The 22318-nt window shown below is 34.8% G+C and overlaps 2 protein-coding genes and 1 non-coding gene across 4 annotated transcripts; all 3 read right to left on the bottom strand.

Annotated features, from left to right (window-relative positions):
- Positions 1-365: 365 nt before the first annotated feature.
- LOC108324123 (protease Do-like 2, chloroplastic) lies at positions 366-11634 on the bottom strand. The gene is made up of 20 exons (XM_017556955.2): positions 11179-11634; positions 10558-10608; positions 10026-10099; positions 9886-9949; positions 9379-9423; positions 8339-8446; positions 7768-7845; positions 7590-7656; positions 7384-7442; positions 6632-6731; positions 5557-5636; positions 3643-3699; positions 2772-2875; positions 1873-1960; positions 1691-1776; positions 1556-1580; positions 1393-1464; positions 1132-1182; positions 981-1041; positions 366-890 (listed from the first exon to the last, which is right to left on the bottom strand). The coding sequence occupies exons 1-20, from the start codon at positions 11476-11478 to the stop codon at positions 646-648; spliced, it is 1815 nt and encodes a 604-aa protein (XP_017412444.1). The 5' UTR covers positions 11479-11634; the 3' UTR covers positions 366-645.
- Positions 11635-12437: 803 nt separating this feature from the next.
- TRNAP-AGG (transfer RNA proline (anticodon AGG)) lies at positions 12438-12509 on the bottom strand. The gene has a single exon. It is a non-coding gene; the product is annotated as a tRNA-Pro (tRNA).
- Positions 12510-17067: 4558 nt separating this feature from the next.
- On the bottom strand, positions 17068-19810 carry LOC108324908 (U1 small nuclear ribonucleoprotein C). 2 transcript variants are annotated; one of them, XM_017557854.2, is made up of 7 exons: positions 19677-19810; positions 19529-19571; positions 19400-19442; positions 18661-18702; positions 18307-18577; positions 17568-17840; positions 17068-17414 (listed from the first exon to the last, which is right to left on the bottom strand). In XM_017557854.2, the coding sequence occupies exons 2-6, from the start codon at positions 19534-19536 to the stop codon at positions 17581-17583; spliced, it is 624 nt and encodes a 207-aa protein (XP_017413343.1). In that variant the 5' UTR covers positions 19537-19571; positions 19677-19810; the 3' UTR covers positions 17068-17414; positions 17568-17580. The 2 variants fall into 2 exon arrangements, with proteins under 2 accessions (XP_017413343.1, XP_017413345.1); XM_017557856.2 differs by having other exon boundaries at positions 19529-19538; positions 19677-19795.
- Positions 19811-22318: the final 2508 nt, after the last annotated feature.

Raw genomic sequence — 22318 nt, 5'->3', positions numbered from 1 at the left:
GTTTTTGTTGTCAAGATTGACATTTTGTTTTTCTTAGTAATGTCATTTTACTTGCTTTAAAGAAGGATAATGAACTGCAAATATTATAGCTAATAAAATTTTGAAGTTCTGATAAATTCAAATGAGTGAACAAATCTAAAGACAAGCGGCTCATTCAAACTGAGCATTACACTTGATCTCAAAAAGAGATTCACTCAAACTTCGCACTGATAATTTCATAAATGAGACATTGATATAATTTTAACTTCAATCAGAACAAATGTAAAATCAATGTATTGAAAAATGTTACATTGATTACATCAAAGAGATATTCGAGTCACTCCTATGTGCACTATTTCCTTAAAAATATAGAATGTGTGAAAAATTTTAGACTTCAAACCCAAAGTGATCATTCAGGATCATCAAATCAAGAAGAGTGACACAATAATAAAACAACAAAGAGAAAGAAATAACTATGAGCTCTCTTTCTTACAGTCCTACCCTAATAGGCTGCTGATATGCCCCAGTGTAGCATAAAAGCATTCATGTCTTCACATTAAGGTTGCTTCATACTTATGCAGCTCATTCTGCAGCCAAAATTGAGATTGCTTGCTTCGAATAACACCGCCACGTGAAATTTCAGTGATATCTTCAGATGCAAGTTTCTTACGCCCAGAGTAGTCCATCAGAGCCAATTTCAAAATTTGAAACTGGGCTATCACCAAATTCCTGGTTCGCTGGTTGATCACCTTCTAGTGTATCCACAAAAGGTTTAGAAAGATCAGAAGATCTTCCAGATGGGATTCCATAATCACTCAGTATGGAGGATGAAGCACCAGCAACAGCTTCTCTGTCTAAAACAGCTACATAGCTATCTTCAAATTCAAAACGCAGATACCTGTCCTCGCATGCTGAGCAAGAGAGAAGTAATAGAACCACCCTGAGACATATTTTTAAAGAAAATGAATGCACAATAATAGATCAAGAATGTAACAACTTACAATCAACGAGATGCGCAAGGTGATGAATGTTTTTAATTCGAGTTCCATTGAATTTTACAACCTGAAAAAAAAAGCATCATTTTAGAGAAACATGCATATGCATTAAGTATTGGGTATGTGGGAGTCAATCTCACATATGGACATGACTTGCCTGCTGATTGCCCATGTCTTCATAACCTATGTTGACTTCATTTGCCAAGACCTGTCAACATAAAGAAGCAAAGCAAACTTATATCACACAAAGCAACTAAATGTTCAATTACAAAATGGTAAATGCTATGACAATGTTGAATAAATTAATAAAATAGATCAAAGCATGTATAAAAGTAAATGCCATATGTGATGCAAGAATTCATGAATACAACCAAGCTATACATATGCATAGGTTTTTGGAAGTAATTCAGCCCCCAACCTGCGAAAGAATTACAATTTGCTCCCCTTTAAACCTTGCTAATGAATAACGCGCCCTTGCCAATAATTTTAGCTGACAAAGAAAATAAATGTAAAACCGAGTCACAAACTAATTGGATTTCAACTTTTGCTTTAAGATTAATCCATACAAATTCAGAAGTTACCCCTATAGAGTCTTCACATTCTTCCCTGCCAAAATATTCATAATGAATAAATTAAATACTAACTCACGACACCCAACTAAAAAAAGGAAATAGAAAAACACTATAAAATCTGAAAATATAATAAATACAACATACTCAATCAATGGCTCTGAGAGTGGTGTGAACACTAAACCAGCAATTATTAGATAGGAAGGCTGACCTTCATCAATGTGATAGGGAACCTTGAAGACAGGAAAATAAAGTTGCAAAAGAAATAGCATCAGATCAACCATATCATGAAAACGATTGATGCCAAAATTCAATGATATGTCACATACCAAATGAACTCGTGAGTTTAAAACAATTTTAGTTTTCATAAATGATCCTGCTCTGATGATACCAAGCTCTGCAGTATCACCTGAAAATCTGTATAACACCATTACTATAGGCTTCAATTTTAAGAACATCAACAGCCAAGAAAAGCAAATGCCAAAGGCTCTGAAACTTGTCTAATCATATTGTCAAATGAAACCTTTCAGAAGCTTCCCAATAAACTACCTAACCAGTATATCCTATCCAGCATGCATTAAATGATCTTTGCACAAAATTGTGAAGTGTGATATCCTCAATAACTGAAAAATTTAATGTAGCAAAGCATAGAAAAGCTGGGGAATGGTTAGCAACGAATACAAGGGGTTGTTAAATTTAAGAAAATATTTCTTTTATAATTTTTAATTACAGAAATGTCACCATATTTTTACTTTATTTTCTGTTTCCAAAAGTTTTCATAGAAAACGACATTTTTTATTCTTTTTTGTTTCTACTATTTCCGATAAAAGCTTTTGAAAATAGGAAATAAAGTGAAAATATGATGACATTTTTGTAATTAAAGTTGAAATAAGAAATTCCGAGGGTACTGAAATTGCTGTTAGAAGTGTGTGTGGTTTAAGTATCACATGCTAAAATGTATTTAATGCTCATACTTATTAGAATCTAGGAAGTTGAATCACTTACTATAATCCTAGGGTATGTCTTCTTTATTATATATACGGATGATAATGTAGAATCTATGTACTACATTCTAAAAGAATAAGAACATTTTTTCAATCAATAAATTTCCCCCTCTAATTTCAGCAATTGTCTAGTTGACAGCTCACAGAAACAGTATTGGTGTAAAGTTTATGGGCAAACTACAGTATGATAATACAGAGATTATGGGAAAAATGAAAGCCCTTACTTTTGACTAATGAGGAAGTGGAAGGCTATTCGCTCATTTGTTCTGAATGGGACTGTTCCTTCACTACCAACACGAACATCATCAAAGCTGACAATCACATCGCCCTGTAATGGGAAGTTTGTTAGAAAAGTTAATGCCTTGATCAATGGGACTTAGAATAGAAAACAGAATTCACATTATCACCAAAGCGTGCATCTTCTAGACTTTACTTTAAAATGTTAATGACAAAAAATTACAAACTTTTTTACCTGAGACGACATTAATGATTTTTAAATAAGGATAACAAAGAAGACATGCACACGTCAAGACAAATTAGACACCTCACGGGTAATAACTTTCAATTTTTTAATGCAACCAATTTCTGTGAAAATGGAACAGTTTGTTGAAACTTAAAGTGTATTTGAAATAAGTAATTTTTAAAATAATCACTTACTTAAGAAGCAAATAGAATTTTCTTGTTAAATAAGTAGATTAAATAAACATATAAAAAAAAGCAAAAATCTGTTTATTTTATTAAATAAACACGTTTTTTTAAAAAATAAACACAAACAAACTCACCTAATATCCTAAACCCCCAAGCTAGCCCATCCTTTATTCCAATAAACAAATACCATTTCTTAAATTTGTCTGACCCCTTACCTTACTAGACCGTAAAGAAGCGTAATAGAATATTTTAGAGGAATGATTCAAGGTTTTAGTTGCCTGTCCCTTATGGTTTCTGTTTATGAAAAATTCAAATGAACTAAGGATTTTATGCTTTCCACTAGACTGTACAGAAGCTTAATAGAATATTTTAGAGTAATGATGATTCAAGGTTTTAGTTGGTTCCCCTTTAAGGACAATATCCTGCAAATTAAAATATCCACATTACCTCTTTTAATACGTTAATTGCATCAGAAGTAGGTTCAACTCTACGTACCAATACCCCCTGCAGATAACAATGTGAAATATCCAAATTAGTGCTATGAAATTGTTGAAAAGTGAGGGTGAAAGAGAGAACAGAAAAAAGAACACTCAAAGCAAAATTTTGTTGATAAATGCAATCTGATTGTATTAATAATCAGATCAATAAACAGATTGCATTATTTACAAATGATATGAATCAATAATAAACTTGGAAACCCCTCCTAAGGTATCATCTAACATACTCCTAAATATTCTAATTTATATAATGGATTTTTTTTTTATATATTCTAACATTCTCATTCAAGCTAAAGCATGCTAATCTTTTATATTATTCACAAATGAACAATTCAGAAAGAAAATAAGACAACTTAAAATGGGATTCCACAACAAAGTGTGGGAAGGAAACTGAAAGATGCCAGAACAAAGTAGGATGAGCCTTGTAAGACAGACAACCTAACAAGACGGGTAGAATGATCATCATCTTGAAAAACTGGTTTGAATATTGTATGACCAAGGAAGAGACTTCTCAAGAAAAGCTGCTCAGAAGAAAGTTTCTGTGATGACAATAACTAAAACTTCTCCAGGCTAGTCAAGCAGTAGCATAATTGAGGAACTCAGAAATGGAAATTGAAATTAATGGTTGTCAAGACTAAACAGAAACAGAAAATACCATGACTATTATTCATGATTGGAAGAGAAATTACCAATGTGATATGATATGATTAATGGTGAGAGGAGAATATCGCAGCAGTGATTCATCTGTGGTTAAAAATTGCATCTTTATTTCATATACCAGGCGAGTATTGGAAACCAATAGGCCAAAATGAAAAATGAAAGAAAGCAAAGATGAAGACTTCAATCAAGTAAATTGGAAAGGGCACCCAGGAGAAGATCACTGTAAAAAGAATAGTGAAACAATTTCATGTAGATGGAAGAAGATAAGAGTTTTGCCTGGTGTAATTGACAAAAAAAAATCATGGAGATCAAACATTGTCAAAGTGTAATTTTATATTTTAGTGACAAAATCAAGTCATAGAAGATGGTACTGCCATAATGCTATGTTGAAATTATAGGGCATAGGTATGGGTGGAGAAACAAGATAAAGAATATTTGAAAATAATAAAATATTATTGATATGGTGTGAAATGATATGACAACACTGACTTAGTGATTCGTTTTACATTGAGATACTTAAATCAAGAAAGTAGCACAAGCCCAAGCACACAAATGCAAAAAGACTACTAACTAATTATAATGAAATGTGGAAAATACTCCTAACAGGTTATCTGAGATGCTCTAAAATGTTCTTAAATGATATTGTGAGCTGTTTTCAATTCTAACAAATACAAACATGATATCACAAAATCAGACACATCATAAAAACAAAAGTACCTGTTAACCAAACTTCACCACACTAAAAAACCTTAAGCCTTGGAACAAAAATTATTGCACAGTGCATTTTTCATGACAAAATGACAAAAGTAGTTGTACTACATCACCAGAAACATTCGATAAAAAAAAGGTCCTACCAAGTGATACTGAATCGTATTAAAAATCTTTTGGCAACACCAGAATATCAAAAATATGTTCATCAAGCAACTAACATTGCAAGTGTTCATCTAAATACTCTCATTTTCTCCCCCCCAAGTCTTAACTAACTCCTTTGATTTTAAGTACTCAATGAATGATCCACCTCATACAAGCAAACCCCACATGTGAAATCACACTGTAATCTTAAGAGCTATAAGCATAACACTAGTTAGATAATGACAGGTCTAAAATGAAGATAAGAGGAAGGTTTCAAAAGAACACGTGGCTAATGGATATTGGCATCTGCAAACAGCACCATTCAAACAAATCATCTCCATGCATATCATACCTCATTGGACTGTACTTTCAACCATGCACGTAGTGCAGGGTTCTCTAGCTTCTGGATAAGTACTCCAAGGCAAGGGAAACCTGGGAGTAAAAAGTACATTTTCAGACTATCAGTATAGTTGTCATATTAAGCTTGATCAGGAGGCATAATTTATGATAGAATATAACATGCTTTGTGAAATACAATAGTAACCTTCTTTTCTTTTTCAGGAAATTATAAGTGTGTTTGTGTTAGAGATTCAGGTAAGAAATCTAACTCACTCACTCTTACGCTCACAGAAACAAACACCACACAGTATGGGATGAATAATGGGTGTGTATTCACAAGAAAGAAACAAGAATACAGAATAGTCCAGGAGCTTAACCTCCTTCACCAGGTACTATGACCGGTCAACAAATCAACAAATATCTAACCACCCAACTGATACAACAAAAAGGTCCTTATATAGGCCTCTTTCCCAAACCCACTTAACTGACTAGCAGTTAAGTCCTCTGTTTTCCCTTTCTTCTCTCATAGACCCTCCATTCTCTAACAGTTTGTGTGTGTGCATCTTTGCAGAAGTGAAATTTCAGTAGCTTATAAATTTTAACATACTTTCTGAGAGTTGGTCAAACAAAATGATATTCACATTACACAACACTGAATTTCCCTGTAACCATATGACACAATGTCTGTAGCATAGCAATAGAGATACACCTTGGAAAGAGTGTGTGAGAAGCGATAAGATGCAAACAAGGCTCAGTTGGAGTGAATTATGGTGTTTGTGCAGCAATGGTTTCCTTAGGCAGTTATTAAGGTAGCCACGAATGTGTTTCATTATTTCTGCTATTTCTGTATTGAGGCTGCTGCTATAAAATGGTGACTGTTACTGCATGATGCATTATGCGTATGGGGCTAGGATGTGGTTATTGATAGGCTTGTTTACTAATTGCTGGACGTAACCATTGGTTTTCTATCCCTTACCATAAAAAAATCAAATGGTTTTCTATCCCTTACAGTTCAGTGTGCTTACTCAAATAACACAGTGCCATGCCAAATCTATCAAATATAACAATATTCTAGAAGAGCTTCTTACCAGTATACCTGCCATTCTTTTCATAGTCGGTCAAAAAATGAGATACAACAGTTGTAGGAATCACATATCCAATATTCTCAGCCTCTTCAGATCTGAAGACCTAAAGGTAATGTCCCATAAGAAAATGCCCCAGATTAAAAAAAATACAATATCAAAGAGTTTATGTTGTTGTGTTAATCACACATGTAAATCGTTTATTTATAATTTTATTCAAAGTATAATTTGGGGAAATCTAATAATGGTTAATAGTGGAGAATATCCCTAATTATCAGTTGTATATATTTCCCTAATAACTAAGATCAAATTTATCTGTTAAAAATACAATGAAATTTGTATCAGTTAGCATAAGATACACATATCATGGTATGTCAAGAAAGAACCCACTTCCTAGAAGCTTGAGTTGTAAAGGTTTGTTAATGATTTTATATTTCACAAGCCCCCTCATGCTAGAGGCTTTAGCCTATACTAAAGTTCAATTTATAATCTAGACAAATGAGGCAAAGAATGTTCACCTGACCACTCTCCCAAAAGCATAAGTTGTTCAGGAAGAATCATGAATAATTTCATATTTAACATCTAACGTAATATTATTTCTTAATTAAAATAACTAAAGTAGTCATTCTCTCTAACAGGATTATCTTAATGTCCAAGTTCACAAATGTTTAATAATTGTCTTACAAAGAGAACCTTTCCTAGCAAAGTATCCAAGCCAAGTAATGATACATCGACTACTTGCATGCCAAACAATCTACCTGAAACGCTACTCCAATGCATTCCCCTTGGTCATTGAATGCTGGGCCTCCGCTATTACCTAAAATTTAACAATTTTGAGCAGTCTATAATAAAAATATTTCAATGGTGGGTGATAGCTATACTGTATAATAGGAAAAGATAGAGTGGAAAGAGTGTTTGCTAGAGGAGGCAAAAATAAAATTTAATCATTTTCAGACATACTGACCAGGATTTATTGCTGCATCAATTTGAATGCCCAGCAAATCAGACGATCCATGAGCATATGATGTGACCTAGTTAAAATTTATTTTCAAACAACTGAGCACTAAGACCATAAACCAAAAAAAATTGATTGATTTGACACAGATGAAATGGTGCTATACATCTAATTTAATATATCAAACCTCTATACGAGATACAACTCCCTTTGTCACTGAAATTGTGTCTCCTCCAAGAGGATATCCCACAACAGTTACAGAATCCTTCAAATCAGAAAAAAAAAACAAATATAAATTTCAGTATGAACCATTTGAACAGAAATATTTAAGAAAATTTATGCAAACTATATAAAATTGGCCAGTTAAATTTATTTTTTTTCATTTTTAACACAGACACATATCAAACCCCACATCCTTTGGGTAATTGGTGTAGATCACTAGGAAAATAAATCACTTACTATTTTTGTAAATAGAATTGGTGGGGAGGGCGTACAAAAGGAGGAAGTGTGAAAATTTACCCTTCCCAGCACCAGTTAATCTTGTGGAACAGGTGTGTAATAATTTATGTTATGATAACAAATATTGACCTCATGATATAAATCAGAATAGTTCCCAATACTTCATAGCAAGAAATACTCTAAATCCATCATCTAACACTCCCCCAACCAGTTTATACATAATTCATTAACAAATCACTTAACACCTTTCTTTAGGGAAGATTACAAGTCAAGAAATACCAAGACAGAAAATTTTACACCTGAAGATGTGGCAAACGTCCAAATCTGAGAGGTTCCACATCTCTCCAAAACTCATCATTTTCTACTGAAAGCAAAGCTATATCACAATCAACACCTCTAGCCAAAACCTGTACATTCCATCTATTAGTAAAGTAAATATATGAACAAGTGCTAAATATTGATGTCTCAAAGTATTTCTGTCGGCTGAATAATTTCATTTGGTTAAAAGTACTCAATATACTACTTATATTTTGTCACAACAGGGGTCTTAGATGATTATATATAATGTCAAGGCTTGAAATATATGAAATAAAGGCCAGAGATTTATAATCTAAATTTTACTTACAAATACATGCATTTTCCGTATTATCAATAAATTATGCTTATCATGAATACATTTTGTGAATCAGAAAAGCATTTTACCTGATAGTATGCTTAAACTTGTTAGAATAATTACTAAGTCTACTTGTTAGTGTAGTCAGTAGGACTAATATAGGGGGTAGTGTGTTGGGTTATCTCTAATCATTGTACCTAGCAGTCTAGGACAGTGACTTGACCTTCTATCTCTCTATTGTATCAACTCTTTATCTATATAAATAACAGAACATGAGAGGTGTCTTTCAAGCCCTCAAGAACATATTTTTATCTCAAGTAAACTATTGAAAAGAATCCTTTGCAAGTCACCTGAATTAACCCATAAATTTATAAAAAGTTGCACCACCATTCCAAGTTGCAATTGGGTGGGATATACTTTCCTAAGTTCACAAATGACTATAAAATTTTACCCATGTAAAGGTGACTTGTAGTCTACAGTGTACAATTGAAATTTTTAGCAAGGTATAACTTAGAAAGTAAACCCTAAAAATAACAACTTTTTTCTGCACTTAAATTATTTTACAAACTAATTTGCTAGTATTTTCAGTATTATCGGGTCTTAGTATCAATGATAAATGAGATAATATTACGGAGCCAGATAATTCAAGAAAATTGTTCTAGAGACCTAAAATTTGAACAGATAATAGAATACAGAGAAAAAACTAAAGCCTCACACCAGACACACCTTAGCCACATATTTTGAATCATCCCCTCTTTTCTTTACTTTGACCTGCAATCATCCCAAAAGAGAAAAAATTATAACCATCGAATCTTCTTAAATTGCTTAACAAATAAGACCTTACAAATAATTAGATAAAGTAGAAACATATGAATCTAAAGTTTTAGTTTCATTGGCCACGTTATTAATAGCTCAGATATACCAATTTGCAATATGTAACACAAGTAAGTTATCTATCAAAGACAAGTTCTATCCATTACCTCTTCTATATTTTTTCTCTTCAAGGTAAGGTTATGCACCAAGAATCCCACTAGGTGGAAACTCATGCATTGGGTTGCCCTCTTTTATATCTGGAAATTTCTTTTAGCTATCCACTTTTGGTTGGCTAGTTTGTAAGGTCCATTTAGCACAAAATTATAAATTATAATAACTCGTACTAAACCCATTAATTAATTTATATTACAAATTACAAAATCAACATTATACTGAATATAGGATAATTAAGAAAATTACCTGGGTATCATGTTCCACACAATGTGCATTCGTTAATAGTTTCCTGTCTCCAATCATAAATGCACTGCACAAAACGTTGCCTGTAAGATTAATAAATAAGGACTCTTACAATTCTATAGTCAAGGCTTTCAAAAACTTGCCTTCCAGTGCTAGTGTATTGTCTCTGTTTTTGCCAAGGAAGTGAATAATCCGGGGCAGTGTGGGTGCAGTAAACCTAAAAATGTTATAGGAACAAGATATATTATCAAAGAAAATCCATACATGAGCAATGCAAATATAAAGCATAGCACAAAAATATTATACGAAATTAACAAGGATGATTGCTTGTTGCTAAAAAAAATAGACACTGTTTTAAGGCACTTTGAAGGGAAAAACTATGGGCAGTATAGAAAAAATACTATGTTGACACTAGGTAAGGAGTCAGATCATATTATGATAATGAATAAGAATTCAAAAACTTGACATCATTAGATAACTCAGAAATGTGAGAAAGTTCCACACCAAGGAGGCGAACTAGCCAGAACACATACAATCAAACAGAGGCATGAAGTAAACAACATTTGTTTTTGAACTTTGAAATTTGAGGTGCAACTCTTCCCCCTCACATCCAAAGGTTTGAGACAATAAAAAATAAAAAATCTTAACCAGGAATATAAAAGGTTTAAACTTCACCTTCACAACAGCATTAAGGAAAGCCGAGTCTTGTAAATCACTTGGTTCAACCTGAAATTATATAATTAACTGAAATTAGGCTAACCCCATAAAGAGAAATAATCAGTTTGACTAAGTATCTTAAATATAACCAGAAAAAAAAATTGCCAGTTTCATAGAATATATGCCCTTTTCTAATATCTTTTTTTTAAATGCATCTTCTGACATTATATCCATCTCGTCATTTCCCCACCGGTGTATATTTGCCGCACCACAACTGAAAAACCACTGCTTCCTGTTTCGACTTTCCACAACACAAAATAGTGATTAAATTTTCACGCAATGCCTGAAGCACCTCAACCCAAACTTAACTTCCTCACACAAGTTACACTACAGTATGTTGGAAGGAGAGGGAAGGATATTTCTTCCATCCAAAGTACAAACACGCCCTTCCTAAAACGCAAAACCCAAGTCCTTAAATGTCACTGCAATCACATAATTCACTACATAGCCGCCACAATAGCACCTCCAAATATGAAGACAGACACAACTCACCTATTTCAGCATTTTACAGGCTGTTCCAAACACAGAGCATGACAATTTAATGCTAAAAAGTAAAAAAGGTAGGACTTTGTTATACACCTGCTGATCCTTGGAATCAAACATCTCTTTATTTCTCCTAAGAATGCCAAAAGCTTTAGAAGAAGTCGGTTGGGGTTCCACAGCATTCCCTCTTGAAGGCCTTTCATCTTTAGAGTGCTGCTTCTTGTGGCCTGCACCTTCCTTTTGACGATTGGATTTGGAGGAAGAGGAGGAGAGTCGGAGCGAGTGATTGCAACGAATAGAGGCAATGATGGGTCTTTGGCCGAATGAGCAACGGAATTTAACGGTGGAGAAGAGCACAGAGGATAAGGAAGTGCAACTTGATAGTGCAACAGCCATTTTCACAACACAGTGAGTGAAAAAGAAAGAGAGGTTGCAAATTGAGTTTGTCTGAGTTCAGTGTTGGCGCAGCAGCATTTCTACTTGTTCGTGTTTTTGTTCCTTTTCCTTATCCTCTCTGCATCCAAATCTTCAAACATCTTAATTTTATGTTTCACCGGTTTGGAGTTTCACTGTTTCTGTTGATACGTCTTCATATAAAAACCTAGAGCCATTTTTTAAATTCATTGGGTAAAATAGTTTATATTATTATTATTATTTAATCATTAGGATCTGTATTTTTGTTTTTTATACATAGTTATCTCAAACTCATATTAATAACCTAAGAAAAGTTCATTGATTTTTACAAGAGGAATGCTTACTACAATTTTCAAATATCTTATTTTGAACACTCTTTATTATTGTATGAAATTATTAGAATTGTAAATTTTCGTGAATATCATCTTAATTTTAACAAGACTTTCTTCTTATTTTATAATTTTATATCAATTTTAATTGAACAGTAAAATGTGTTAGAAAGTGATTAACGCAAGTTTTTTAATAAATTTTAATTTATAACAGGGTTAATAAATGAAGTAGTAGTAGACCTATTGAAGTCTTGGGGTTAATAAATTTTAAGTGCGTAATACTTAAATTCTTTTAACTTAAGTTTCTTTATAAAGGAAAATAGTTTATGTGCAAACAATGCAAAACAAATTTATAGTATCAATTAACAATAATTCATTTTGTTTGATAAAATTATTTACTTTTGAAATAATTATTCTTAAATTGGCATTAATAATAATTTTGTATTGATTAATAATATAAATTTATTTTAATAGTAAAAGTACATATCATTAAACTCTTACTCCAAAGAAAAAAAAATAGGATAATTTGAATTGAAGGTAAATTGGAAAGAAAAACAGAAAAATTATTAAATATATCATTTTAATTATCGAAGGCAATGATAAAAAAAAAGAGGGGCATTCCGAGAATTGAACTCGGGACCTCTCGCACCCTAAGCGAGAATCATACCAATAGACCAAATGCCCGCCTGCTTATACCCGTATAGTTAAAAACTGATGACAGAAGAAATTATTTTGCAGTTTGCATGTAAATATTATATTTTAAATTTTATCTTCCTTGAAATACATTTTGTATATTCTAATCTGCCTTTTAAACTCTAGAATAGAGTATCTTTAAAAAAATATTGAGAAAACATCTCCTGACTATTTTTATTTTTTAGTTCATACGATTGTTTTGAAACAAGGTTTTCAAAACTCGGTTTTAAATAAAGAAAGAAAATTAATGGCTTACTAATGTGAAAACCTTTTTAAACCATGAGAAAATAATGTCACCAAACTATAGTACAAAATTTCGTAGTCCGTAGTACTAAATTAGGTGAGATATTTCCATATGACGTAATCTACAAACTTTTCCTATGAAAAAATAATTGTTGAATTATTTAATTTAAATTTTTTTTTTCATGTTAAATTATTTTTTAATTAAGAAATGTAAAAATAAGAAGAAAAATTTTCAAATTGAAGAATTTAAAAGCAAAATTGACTTTTCAATTAAGTAATTTCAAAATTATTTTCAAAAGCAAAAAAGGTTTTCATATTTATAAATGTCAGGCCTCGAAAAACGTGCGTCCACGTGGCGGCTGGAGAGCGCGCCACCTCAGCAGTGAACATGGCCGACAACAGTGCCCGACATCCACTGACGGACGCCAGCTGCCGCGCGTCCGGGTGAGTCAGCAGCGTCAGTGGAGCGCCGAATGCCAGGCTGTGAACGAACGTCCGGCGTAGTGGAGTACACGTGGCGACCGCAGAGTGGACGTCCGGTAGTGGGGAACAGTGTGTCGGCCAGCTGAACGTGCGTCGGCGATAGTGGAGAACGCGTGGCAACAGTGCATTGGTCGACCGTCAGTTGTGGGCGGCTGAGGCGTAGTGGAGTGCGCTGGTGGGTGCGGAAGTGTGCTGGCAAAGTGCGGACGTGCGCTGGCAGGGTGGAAAGCAAATCTGAGAATTTCTGAAATACTCTCCACCCTCTGCACGCACCCCTCTTTCCTTCATTTCTGAAACTCAAATTTTCTCCACCTTCTCTCTACACCCTCTGCACCCTTTCTCACTCTAAGATACCACCCGTTTAATCTCCTCCAATCTGTATTTCCGGCACTGTTGAAGGACGCTCGGCGTCAAAGAATTCCAGGAGAACGTTCGGTTCGTGAATCAGGACCGGTAAGTCCTTTCCTTCCTCTCTGACGTTCGTTTTCCTGGCATGCAAACTCATTTCTGAGTTGTACGTTCGTTATTTTCTTTGGGTAGAGAAGTTGTTGGGGTTCGCTCGTACAGTGGATTAACGAGCGTTGGTTAGTGGAATTTGAGTGGAGAAGCGTTTGTGTGCGTCTGTGAACGTTCGTTCATTTCCAGGTAAGGGAAGCTTATTTGATTTAATTCATGTTGTGTGCTTCGTTTGAACGTTCGTTGTTAACTGTATGAGTATAATGCATGATGTTACTGTGATTTTATTGTATGGACGTTCGTTATTTGATTGAGTAAAATGCATGATTTTTGATATAACTGGAGTATATGAACGTTCGTTATTTTGGGTGAAGTGAGATAAATGAATTTGCATGATATTTGCTGTGATTGATATGTATGTACGTACGTTATTTTAGGTGAAGTGAGAAATATGAATTTACATAATATGGATCGTATGAAATATGAAAGTTAATGATGATATGAACGTATGAAACTATGAGATTTTGCATAATGAAGAATGAACTGGAAATGTAAATGAATATTGAATAAGAACTTCCCCTATGATTTTTACGTTCGTACTGAACGGTCTTTGGAATGGGATTCGTTCATTTGGAATGATCCCTGGTAGAGGACGAGCGTCCTCATATTCCACTGCCTTGTTGAGCGTTCGGCCAAGCTTTGTTGTATCTGGTATGTTTGAAATAGTCTATTTCCGTTCGTAAAATCTATTATTTAAGGTTATTAACGTTCGGTCTCACACCTAACGTTCGCATCAATTAGCGTTCGTCCAAATGATGCTCTGTTTGAAATGAGCGTTCGCCCTTTTGTGTGCTCGGTTTTAATGGGAGCGTTCGTCCATATTGCAGTTCGGTCTTACACCGAACGTTCGTTCAAATTTGGGGTTCGGTCTTACACCGAACGTTCGTTCAAAATTGGTGTTCGGTCTCATACCGAACGTTCGTCCTAATTGCTGTTCAGTCTTATACTGAACGCTCGTTCTGTTTGGTGTTCGGTCTTATACCGAACGATCGCACTAAATGATATTCGCGCTCGCTCAAGATGTGAGCGTTCGTCCAGAATGCTGCTCGGTTTTGAATTGAGCGTTCGTCCTTTAGGGTGCTCGGTTTTATGATGAGCGTTCGTCCTAATTGCTGTTCAGTCTTATACTGAACGCTCGTTCTGTTTGGTGTTCGGTTTTGCATTGAGCGTTCGTTCATTTAGCTGATTATCAAGGTAAATAACGTTCGTCCAAATAGCCATTCGCGTTCGTCCTATGAACAGTATATTATTCAGCCATTCGCGAACGTCATTGAAATGCTGTCGTTCGTACTCTGATTTGAACGAGCGTCTTTTTGGGTCTCGGCTCACAGCGTTCGTCCTCGGTCTTATTGGGGACAGAACGTTCGTTTTTAATGGCTTCCTTATGAATGATGAAAATGATTATGGAATGATGACTAGTGAATTATGAATAGTGAATGATGAACAGTATATGAGATGAAATGAAAATATGAATACATGATGAAAAGTGAATGATGAACAGTATATGAGATGAAAGTAAAGTTATGAATGTTGAACGAGCGTTCCAGGCAGGAACGACTCATGGATGAAAGTTGAAAGTTATAAAGTATGACCGTGGACAGACTTAGCAGGCGATTCGATCCTGATATTCCGTGACTACTCGTCCTCACATAGATGGGGTATGTCATGCGTGGGAATGGCAGGAGGTCCCCGTCACATAACAGTAATTTGGACGGAACCGTCACATAACAGTAATTTGGACGGAACGGACTAACCTCGGGTGGCAGCTGATGAGAATGCCAGTTACCACACCACCCGGGTGCACGATCATCGTAGCTACACGGGAATTTATACAGTCCGGACAGTCAGTCGTGTTGAGTTTAATTAGTACTTACTTTACAGTATATTGATATGTGATGAATGAGTGCGTTGAAATATGCATGTATGTTGAATTGTTTACCTAAATTTGTATGTTGATGCATGAGTTAAATTACGTAAGCTTACCCTTTCGTTTTCCTTGTGTTGCCCATTGTACTTGTACGTCCGTCTTGTCATTGCAATGATCATCCGTGTGGGTGTGAGCAGAGGGAGATGAGCGTTTGGAAGAAGCATTGAATGAAGAGAGCCTGGTTGATGTTGAAGTGAAGATCGAGCAGTGAGATCGCTCGGCCAGTATTGTATTTAGTTGAATTGAGGGGTCGTTCGACCATCTCTTGTTTTCTTTTGAGTTAATTCAACCGTTCAGTAATTATCCTGTGTAAACCGTTCGGTCAGGTTTCTTGTACGTTTATCTTAAATTTGTAAAACTCTTATGTGTGGCGTGCGACTTTTGCACATTCGTCCGTTATGTTGGATTTGTACTCAAGGACGTTCGTCCTTGAGCGTTCGTTCGGGTTTTATTTTGTTTTTAGTTGGAAAACTGTATTGAAATATTATTAAATGTGATTTTCTGATTTTATGGTGTTATGCTGTATTTTTGGGATGTCACAATAAACATGCAGAAGAAAAATATGGAACGTGCAAAAAGAAATCCCCAATTAAGCGCCATATCCAAACGTTGGGTGATATCTAATGTCTGCTAGAAATGACCTCTCTTAAGTGCAGGATTTTTATATAAACTGTATAGGTCTCGTTCGGAAATTATTTAACAATACTACACACTACTAGAATAGTAAACCAAGAAAACAAACCATTTTTTTGTTTCATTCGTTGCCACTATTTTAATTTGAAATTAATGAAGTGGGAACTTCTGTTTCAATTTCCCATATATTAAACACGTGTAAGAATGGCGTATATTATAATGTTAGGATTGACGTGTGATCACACAAAAAATGATAGGGTATGAAAAAACTATATAATGAGATATTAGTATGACAACTATTGATGAAAAGATGACAAAAAAAATCAGTAGAGGTCGTTTGAACATTACAAATAACATAAAAATGAGGAAAATAGATTGCATGGCTTTTTCAATCCTTGAAAAGGGAGAAGGGAAACTAAGAAGAATATTAAAAGAAGTTGCTAAGAAGGATCTCGTGGTGAGTAATATCTACGAAGATTTTAGCCTTAACCGAGGAAAATGGCATGTGTGATCTATGTAACTGACCTTACATTGTGAGATTTCATGGCTTTTTCAATCCTTGAAAAGGGAGAAGGGAGACCAAGAAGAACATTAAAAGAAGTTGCTAAGAAGGATCTCGTGGTGAGTAATATCTATGAAGATTTAGCCTTAACCGAGGAAAATGGCATGTGATCTATGTAACTGACCTTACATTGTGAAATAAGACTTTTGTTGCTGATTAACAGGTAAAGCTTTTAGAAAATTCAGAGCCAAAAACACAATTTGAAATAATGGATTTTCCTCCAAACCTACAATACAAGTACATTTATCACTAATGCAACTCAGTTTAAAAATAAACTAATTGCAGAATAGAAGCTATCATCAACAAGCCACATTGGAAATTTATGGCGATCGGCACTTAACATAAATCTTCCATCAAAGACGTAACTTAAAAGATTTTTTTCCGAATTCAAGCTGATGGACATGCTACATACCAATGATTAGTCTACATATGACCACAAATGGCAAGTCCTCGTTTGACGAACGGCGGGTAGGGAGAGCACAAATAGCTCTAGTCTTAAGATTCCAATAGAGATAGCATTCTACAGAGAGAACTGCATAGCACAAATAAATGAAATAGCAAAAAATGTTAATCAGTTGAAATTCAGTGGATACGTGATTCCAGCAACTACAATGCTTTCACCCAAGTTATAGTTGAACAAGTATTTTATTTGATAAAATTCAATAATTAATATTAAATAACATACCATTTTAACCAGGTCAGTGATTTCCCTCAGGTGCTTGAGCACTGGCATTGTAATTATCATAACCTCCAGATGATGGTGCTGGTGGATTGGCTTGGTACAATGCTGATGATACCATAGAGGGAGCACCATTGGAAGCTGGGGCAGCAGTGCTACCAGGAACAGTTGGAGGGGGAGCTAATGAAGGGGGTCTTGGTAGGGTATTAAGTTGACCTGACACCTGGGGAGCACCAGGTGGGGGTAACATTGGAGGCATCGTAGGTGCAGAAACATATCCTATATATTCCAATTGAAAATCAATTACATCAGATATTGGGTAATAAAAGAACAAATTTATAATGCTTGAACATGACTATCAAATTTTTCAGAACTTCAGCATTAGATAAAATAACAACTTAAAGAAGAAACAGATAAAAGCATAGATAGGTTTTCTTGTCCAAAACTTATTTTATTTATTTAACAAAATAATTATTTTTAATACAGAAAATCCAAAGAAGCTCCATATAAAAGGAGATTTAAATAACAATGTCGTTGCAACAATAGAAACCAAAATTAATTTGTGGTTAGCCCTTGGCATATGCATAACAAGAGTCACTGTTAAGATAATAATTGAAAGAACCACATATCTGCAAGTAAAATGCAAAGACATAAATATGACAGCCCAAGCTAGATTGAATGTTTCAATAAGAAGAGATGGAAGATTTATGAACTTCACAAAAGCAATGTGCAAAATAAAATTCACCTGGTGCCCCAGGAAGTGGTCTAGGAAAGACAGGTGGTCTCATCCCTGGCATTAGTGGTTGGCCTCCAGGTACTTGTGCATTTCCAGGAATAGGCAGTCTTGGTGGCGGCAACACAGGAGGAAGGTTTGGCCTCTGAACCATCAGATGATTATAAGCTACACCAACCTGCTGAAACGCTGCAGCTTGCCCAAGATGTTCTTTGATCCTCTGATCAATTAAACTCTGTGTTTGTTGTTCTTCAAATTGCTGGTAGTAGGTTCTCACATTTGCCTGAAGATATGATCAGATACTAAACGCCATGAATATGGTGTACATTCTAGATTTATTCCAAGAAGTTAAAAATTTCATGGTACCTTGTGTTTGTAACCTGCATTGTGCTGCTTTCTAACAGATGGCTGCAATAAGACAAACAATGTGGCTAACAGACCTTCATGAAACACTAATGGTTAAAGTACACTTTTAGTTCCTCTACCGTAATTAATGTGTAATTTGGTACCCGAATAACATCAAAGTTAATCCCCCAGTTTTTATTTCATTTGTCACAATAAAACCCTTTCATAAGTTTTCCTTCAACTAAAACACTAAAATCATCATTTTCTAAATAAAATATCCTCAAAATCACCTATAAAATCATTTCAAACCCTCTTACACTCAAAAATCACCATAAAAACATTATATATCACCCAAAATCAGAGAATCCCAATTCCTCATCCTTCTTAAAATCATGGCACATCTAACAAAATCCTTCAAACGTCTACCTCAGTTTGTTTTGCATCCCAAATTACACTCCAACCCCAATTATTTGAGTAAAAGAATGAGGATTTAGGGGGTTTCAGGTGCAAAACCTTAGCCATAACAAAGAGGTCACTACACCTGAGAATCCCACATGACACAGGAAACAATACACATTCAGCTTGCAAATGCATCTTATTAATGCCAGGTAGAAAATCTTTCTAGCAGACTATGACAATGACACAAATAATAAACTATTTTCAAATGCAGTTTACTGGTACAACAAAACGTAACAAATTCACTAGACTAAACTAACTTAGAGTGAAGGGGGAAACAAAATTGATGAGGAAAACAACTTACAGAATCATGGGTCAAATAGGTGTCGCAGTAGTCACAGTAATACCTGCAATGCAAAATCGATCAAGAAAAAATGAATATCGTGGATTCATGAAAACTGAAATATAAAGGAATCCACAATTTCATATGTACCGAGGCATGACTGTTTCAATGACAATGAGTCCCGTCAAAAACCCTAGAAGTGGAGCAAATTATCAAAATCGTGAAAGGAGAAAAAACTTAAAACCCTACAAAAAAAAATAAAAAAATAAGAAGAAGAACAATAATCGAAGTTATTAACCTGAGCTTGATGTTCCGGATGGAAAGGGTGAAAAATCGATACAATCAGCGATTAAAAGAGAGACAATGTGCCCAGAGCGCGGAAGTGTCCGGATTCCACAGAGGTATTAATTTATAGTCTCATTTGATCTTTAACTCTTATTGAGTAAATACCAATTTAATTCCTATAAAAGTTTCTAAATAATTTTAGATTTTCTAATAATTTTATTTAAATGGAACTTTAACTTTTTTTTTTTACTGATGCTTTGTTCAGTTGCATTTTGTGGGAGATAATTTGTGAAAATTAGTGTAGAATTTGATTGATATAATAAATTTAAAAAATTTATTTAATTGATAAAAATTAAAGATTACCAAAATACCTTTAATTATTAAAATAATATAAAATAATATTTATTAATGTTATATTTAATTGTAAAAATATTTATAAAGAGTAAAAAATTAAAAATAATTATTAAAATTAATTTTTAAAAAGTAAAAAAATTATAATTTGGGCAAGATCATGAAATAGATCATACATCTTGAAACTTTTGACCATACCATACTCATCACACTTTGCTTCCTGAAAAAATATTTACGATGCAATTTATTCCATACTTTATTTCCAACATCCTCCACTTCCATGTTTCTTTCACTTTCAATAAATCCATTAGTCATCCAGAGATGAATCAATTCTTCCTTGTCTATTTCAAAATCTTTGGGAAAATTGCACAAAAATAAAAACATCTCCTCAAAGACAACTCCAAATTAGAATAGCTTAATTTCAAAGCACGCATTATAGAATTTTCCTCATCTGTCGCAGAACTACTTCCGTCCCGTATATCCCAAATCTCACTTTCCTTTACATTCTGCCATTATTTTAGGTCACTTTCATCACGTAATAGGCTTCCCAATGTTTTGATTGCAAGCGGCGAACCAACGCAATTTCTCACTATATCTTTGCCAATTGGCACGACTTTTTCCATGTCTTCTCGGTTTGGTTCAAACGCATGGTATATGAACAACGACCAACTTTCGTCTTCTGACAATTTTTTCAAATGGTAAGCAGGATGCGTCTGCATGGTGGAAGCAACTTCCTCGAGTCGAGTAGTGACCAAAATGGTAGTTCCCTTTGCTCCCCTTGCACACTCCAACATCCCCTTCAACTCCTTCCATTTCTCTGGGTTTTCATTCCACACATCATCAAGAACAAGCAAATACCTCTTTTTCTGCAATGCTTCTTCAACCTTTTTACGCCTTGCTTCTAAATCACTTGCATAATCCTGGTCATCAGTTCCAGCAACTATTAAGACAAAGTCAAGCATATATATACACTTGCATAATCCTGGTCATCAGTTCCAGCAACTATTAAGACAAAGTCAAGCATATATATACAGCAACAAAACGCACCACTTCTAAATCACCTTCATTTGGGTTCGTCGGTTCTGAAACCATAACTTGACTTGCTTATTCTACAACCCAATCCTCCATCGATTTCTCTGCATGGAGTACACATGTTTCACTCCTCATCCGCATTTTGTTGTTTCCTTTTCCACTTTCGTTTCTCTCATATTGTTGGTTTCTTCTCCACCTTCCTTTCTCTCAGATGGCCTCCACCACGTCCTCCATAACAGCCTCCACCGAAACCTTTTTATTGCCTACAAAGAAGACCGATTCCAATGCTTGTGTTCAGCACACACAACCACTCACCCCTACCATACCTCTCCACTTCGGATATTCGCGTCCACCATGGTGTCATCCAAGAAGAACCCTGGCCGAACGCTTCCACCACCTATTCCAACTTACATTTTGGAACCGAATACCCCTCCCCGTAACCAAATACATTTTATGGCACAACTTTTCCCACCCGTGGAACCGGATACCCCTTTGAGGGAACCGAATATACATGTGCACAAATAACTTCAGACGAGGGTAACCGAATACGTCTCTGTTGGAACCGAAAACACCACCTTCTTCCTACCTTATATGCACTGTTCATCGTCTTTTTTGCCTCTAAAACACGCGGATTCATCTTCAACCCTTTGCTTCTTCATGCCATCAACACGCACAACGTCCTTCTTCCTCCCCATCTAGAACCCTGCAAATGAAAAACAACAATATCTGGTTGGACATACATCACACTATCTTAATAACCTCACCCTTGGAATCGGTTTTGTGTTACTACATTGTGGTAGAGAATCGGTTATACATGGTAAAGTGATATACAGGGATGGAATTTAACAAATTGGTGGAATTTAACAAATTGGTGGAGGGCACACATGACTTTTCGCTTACAATCCGCGCAAATCTCTTCTCCAATGCGGGTGACCAAAATTCGAAGAATCCTGCAAATCCGTCGTCATTGATCCTTCCTCATCCTCTCAAATGAACAACACAGCTTATTCAAATCATCACTTGCAATTTCGCATGAACAGTGTAATCTGTTCATGCGAACACACGTTGAGTCTTTTTTTCAGCGAGATTTTTTATAAAATTTCACATTAGTAATTAAATATTATGTGAGACATTCTGTATGTGAGATAAGGTGATGCGTTTTAAATATATATATATATATATATATATATAAACGAATTTATTAATAATTTATCACTTGTATTTGGATTGGGAGAAGAGAAGATTTATAAATAGTGAATGGATGTATTTGAA

This window comes from Vigna angularis, chromosome 3, assembly GCF_016808095.1.
Source record: "Vigna angularis cultivar LongXiaoDou No.4 chromosome 3, ASM1680809v1, whole genome shotgun sequence".
Classification (NCBI taxonomy): Eukaryota; Viridiplantae; Streptophyta; class Magnoliopsida; order Fabales; family Fabaceae; genus Vigna; species Vigna angularis.
Note: the sequence above shows the minus strand (reverse complement) of the source record. Positions and strands in the feature narration are given on the sequence as shown.

What these genes read in the sequence shown, in the direction of transcription:
- LOC108324123 (XM_017556955.2), bottom strand. Translation starts at nt 11,478, where the DNA reads ATGGCTGTTGCACTATCAAGTTGCACTTCCTTATCCTCTGTGCTCTTC. An exon ending in CAATTAACGTATTAAAAGAG is followed by an intron (nt 2,876 to 3,642) that starts GTAATGTGGATA and finishes TTCCCATTACAG; the next exon opens with GGCGATGTGATTGTCAGCTT. An exon ending in AAATTGTAATTCTTTCGCAG is followed by an intron (nt 1,183 to 1,392) that starts GTTGGGGGCTGA and finishes TTATGTTGACAG; the next exon opens with GTCTTGGCAAATGAAGTCAA.
- LOC108324908 (XM_017557854.2), bottom strand. An exon ending in CCTATTTGACCCATGATTCT is followed by an intron (nt 18,703 to 19,399) that starts GTAAGTTGTTTT and finishes GTCTTATTGCAG; the next exon opens with CCATCTGTTAGAAAGCAGCA. An exon ending in ATGCAGGTTACAAACACAAG is followed by an intron (nt 18,578 to 18,660) that starts GTACCATGAAAT and finishes TCATATCTTCAG; the next exon opens with GCAAATGTGAGAACCTACTA.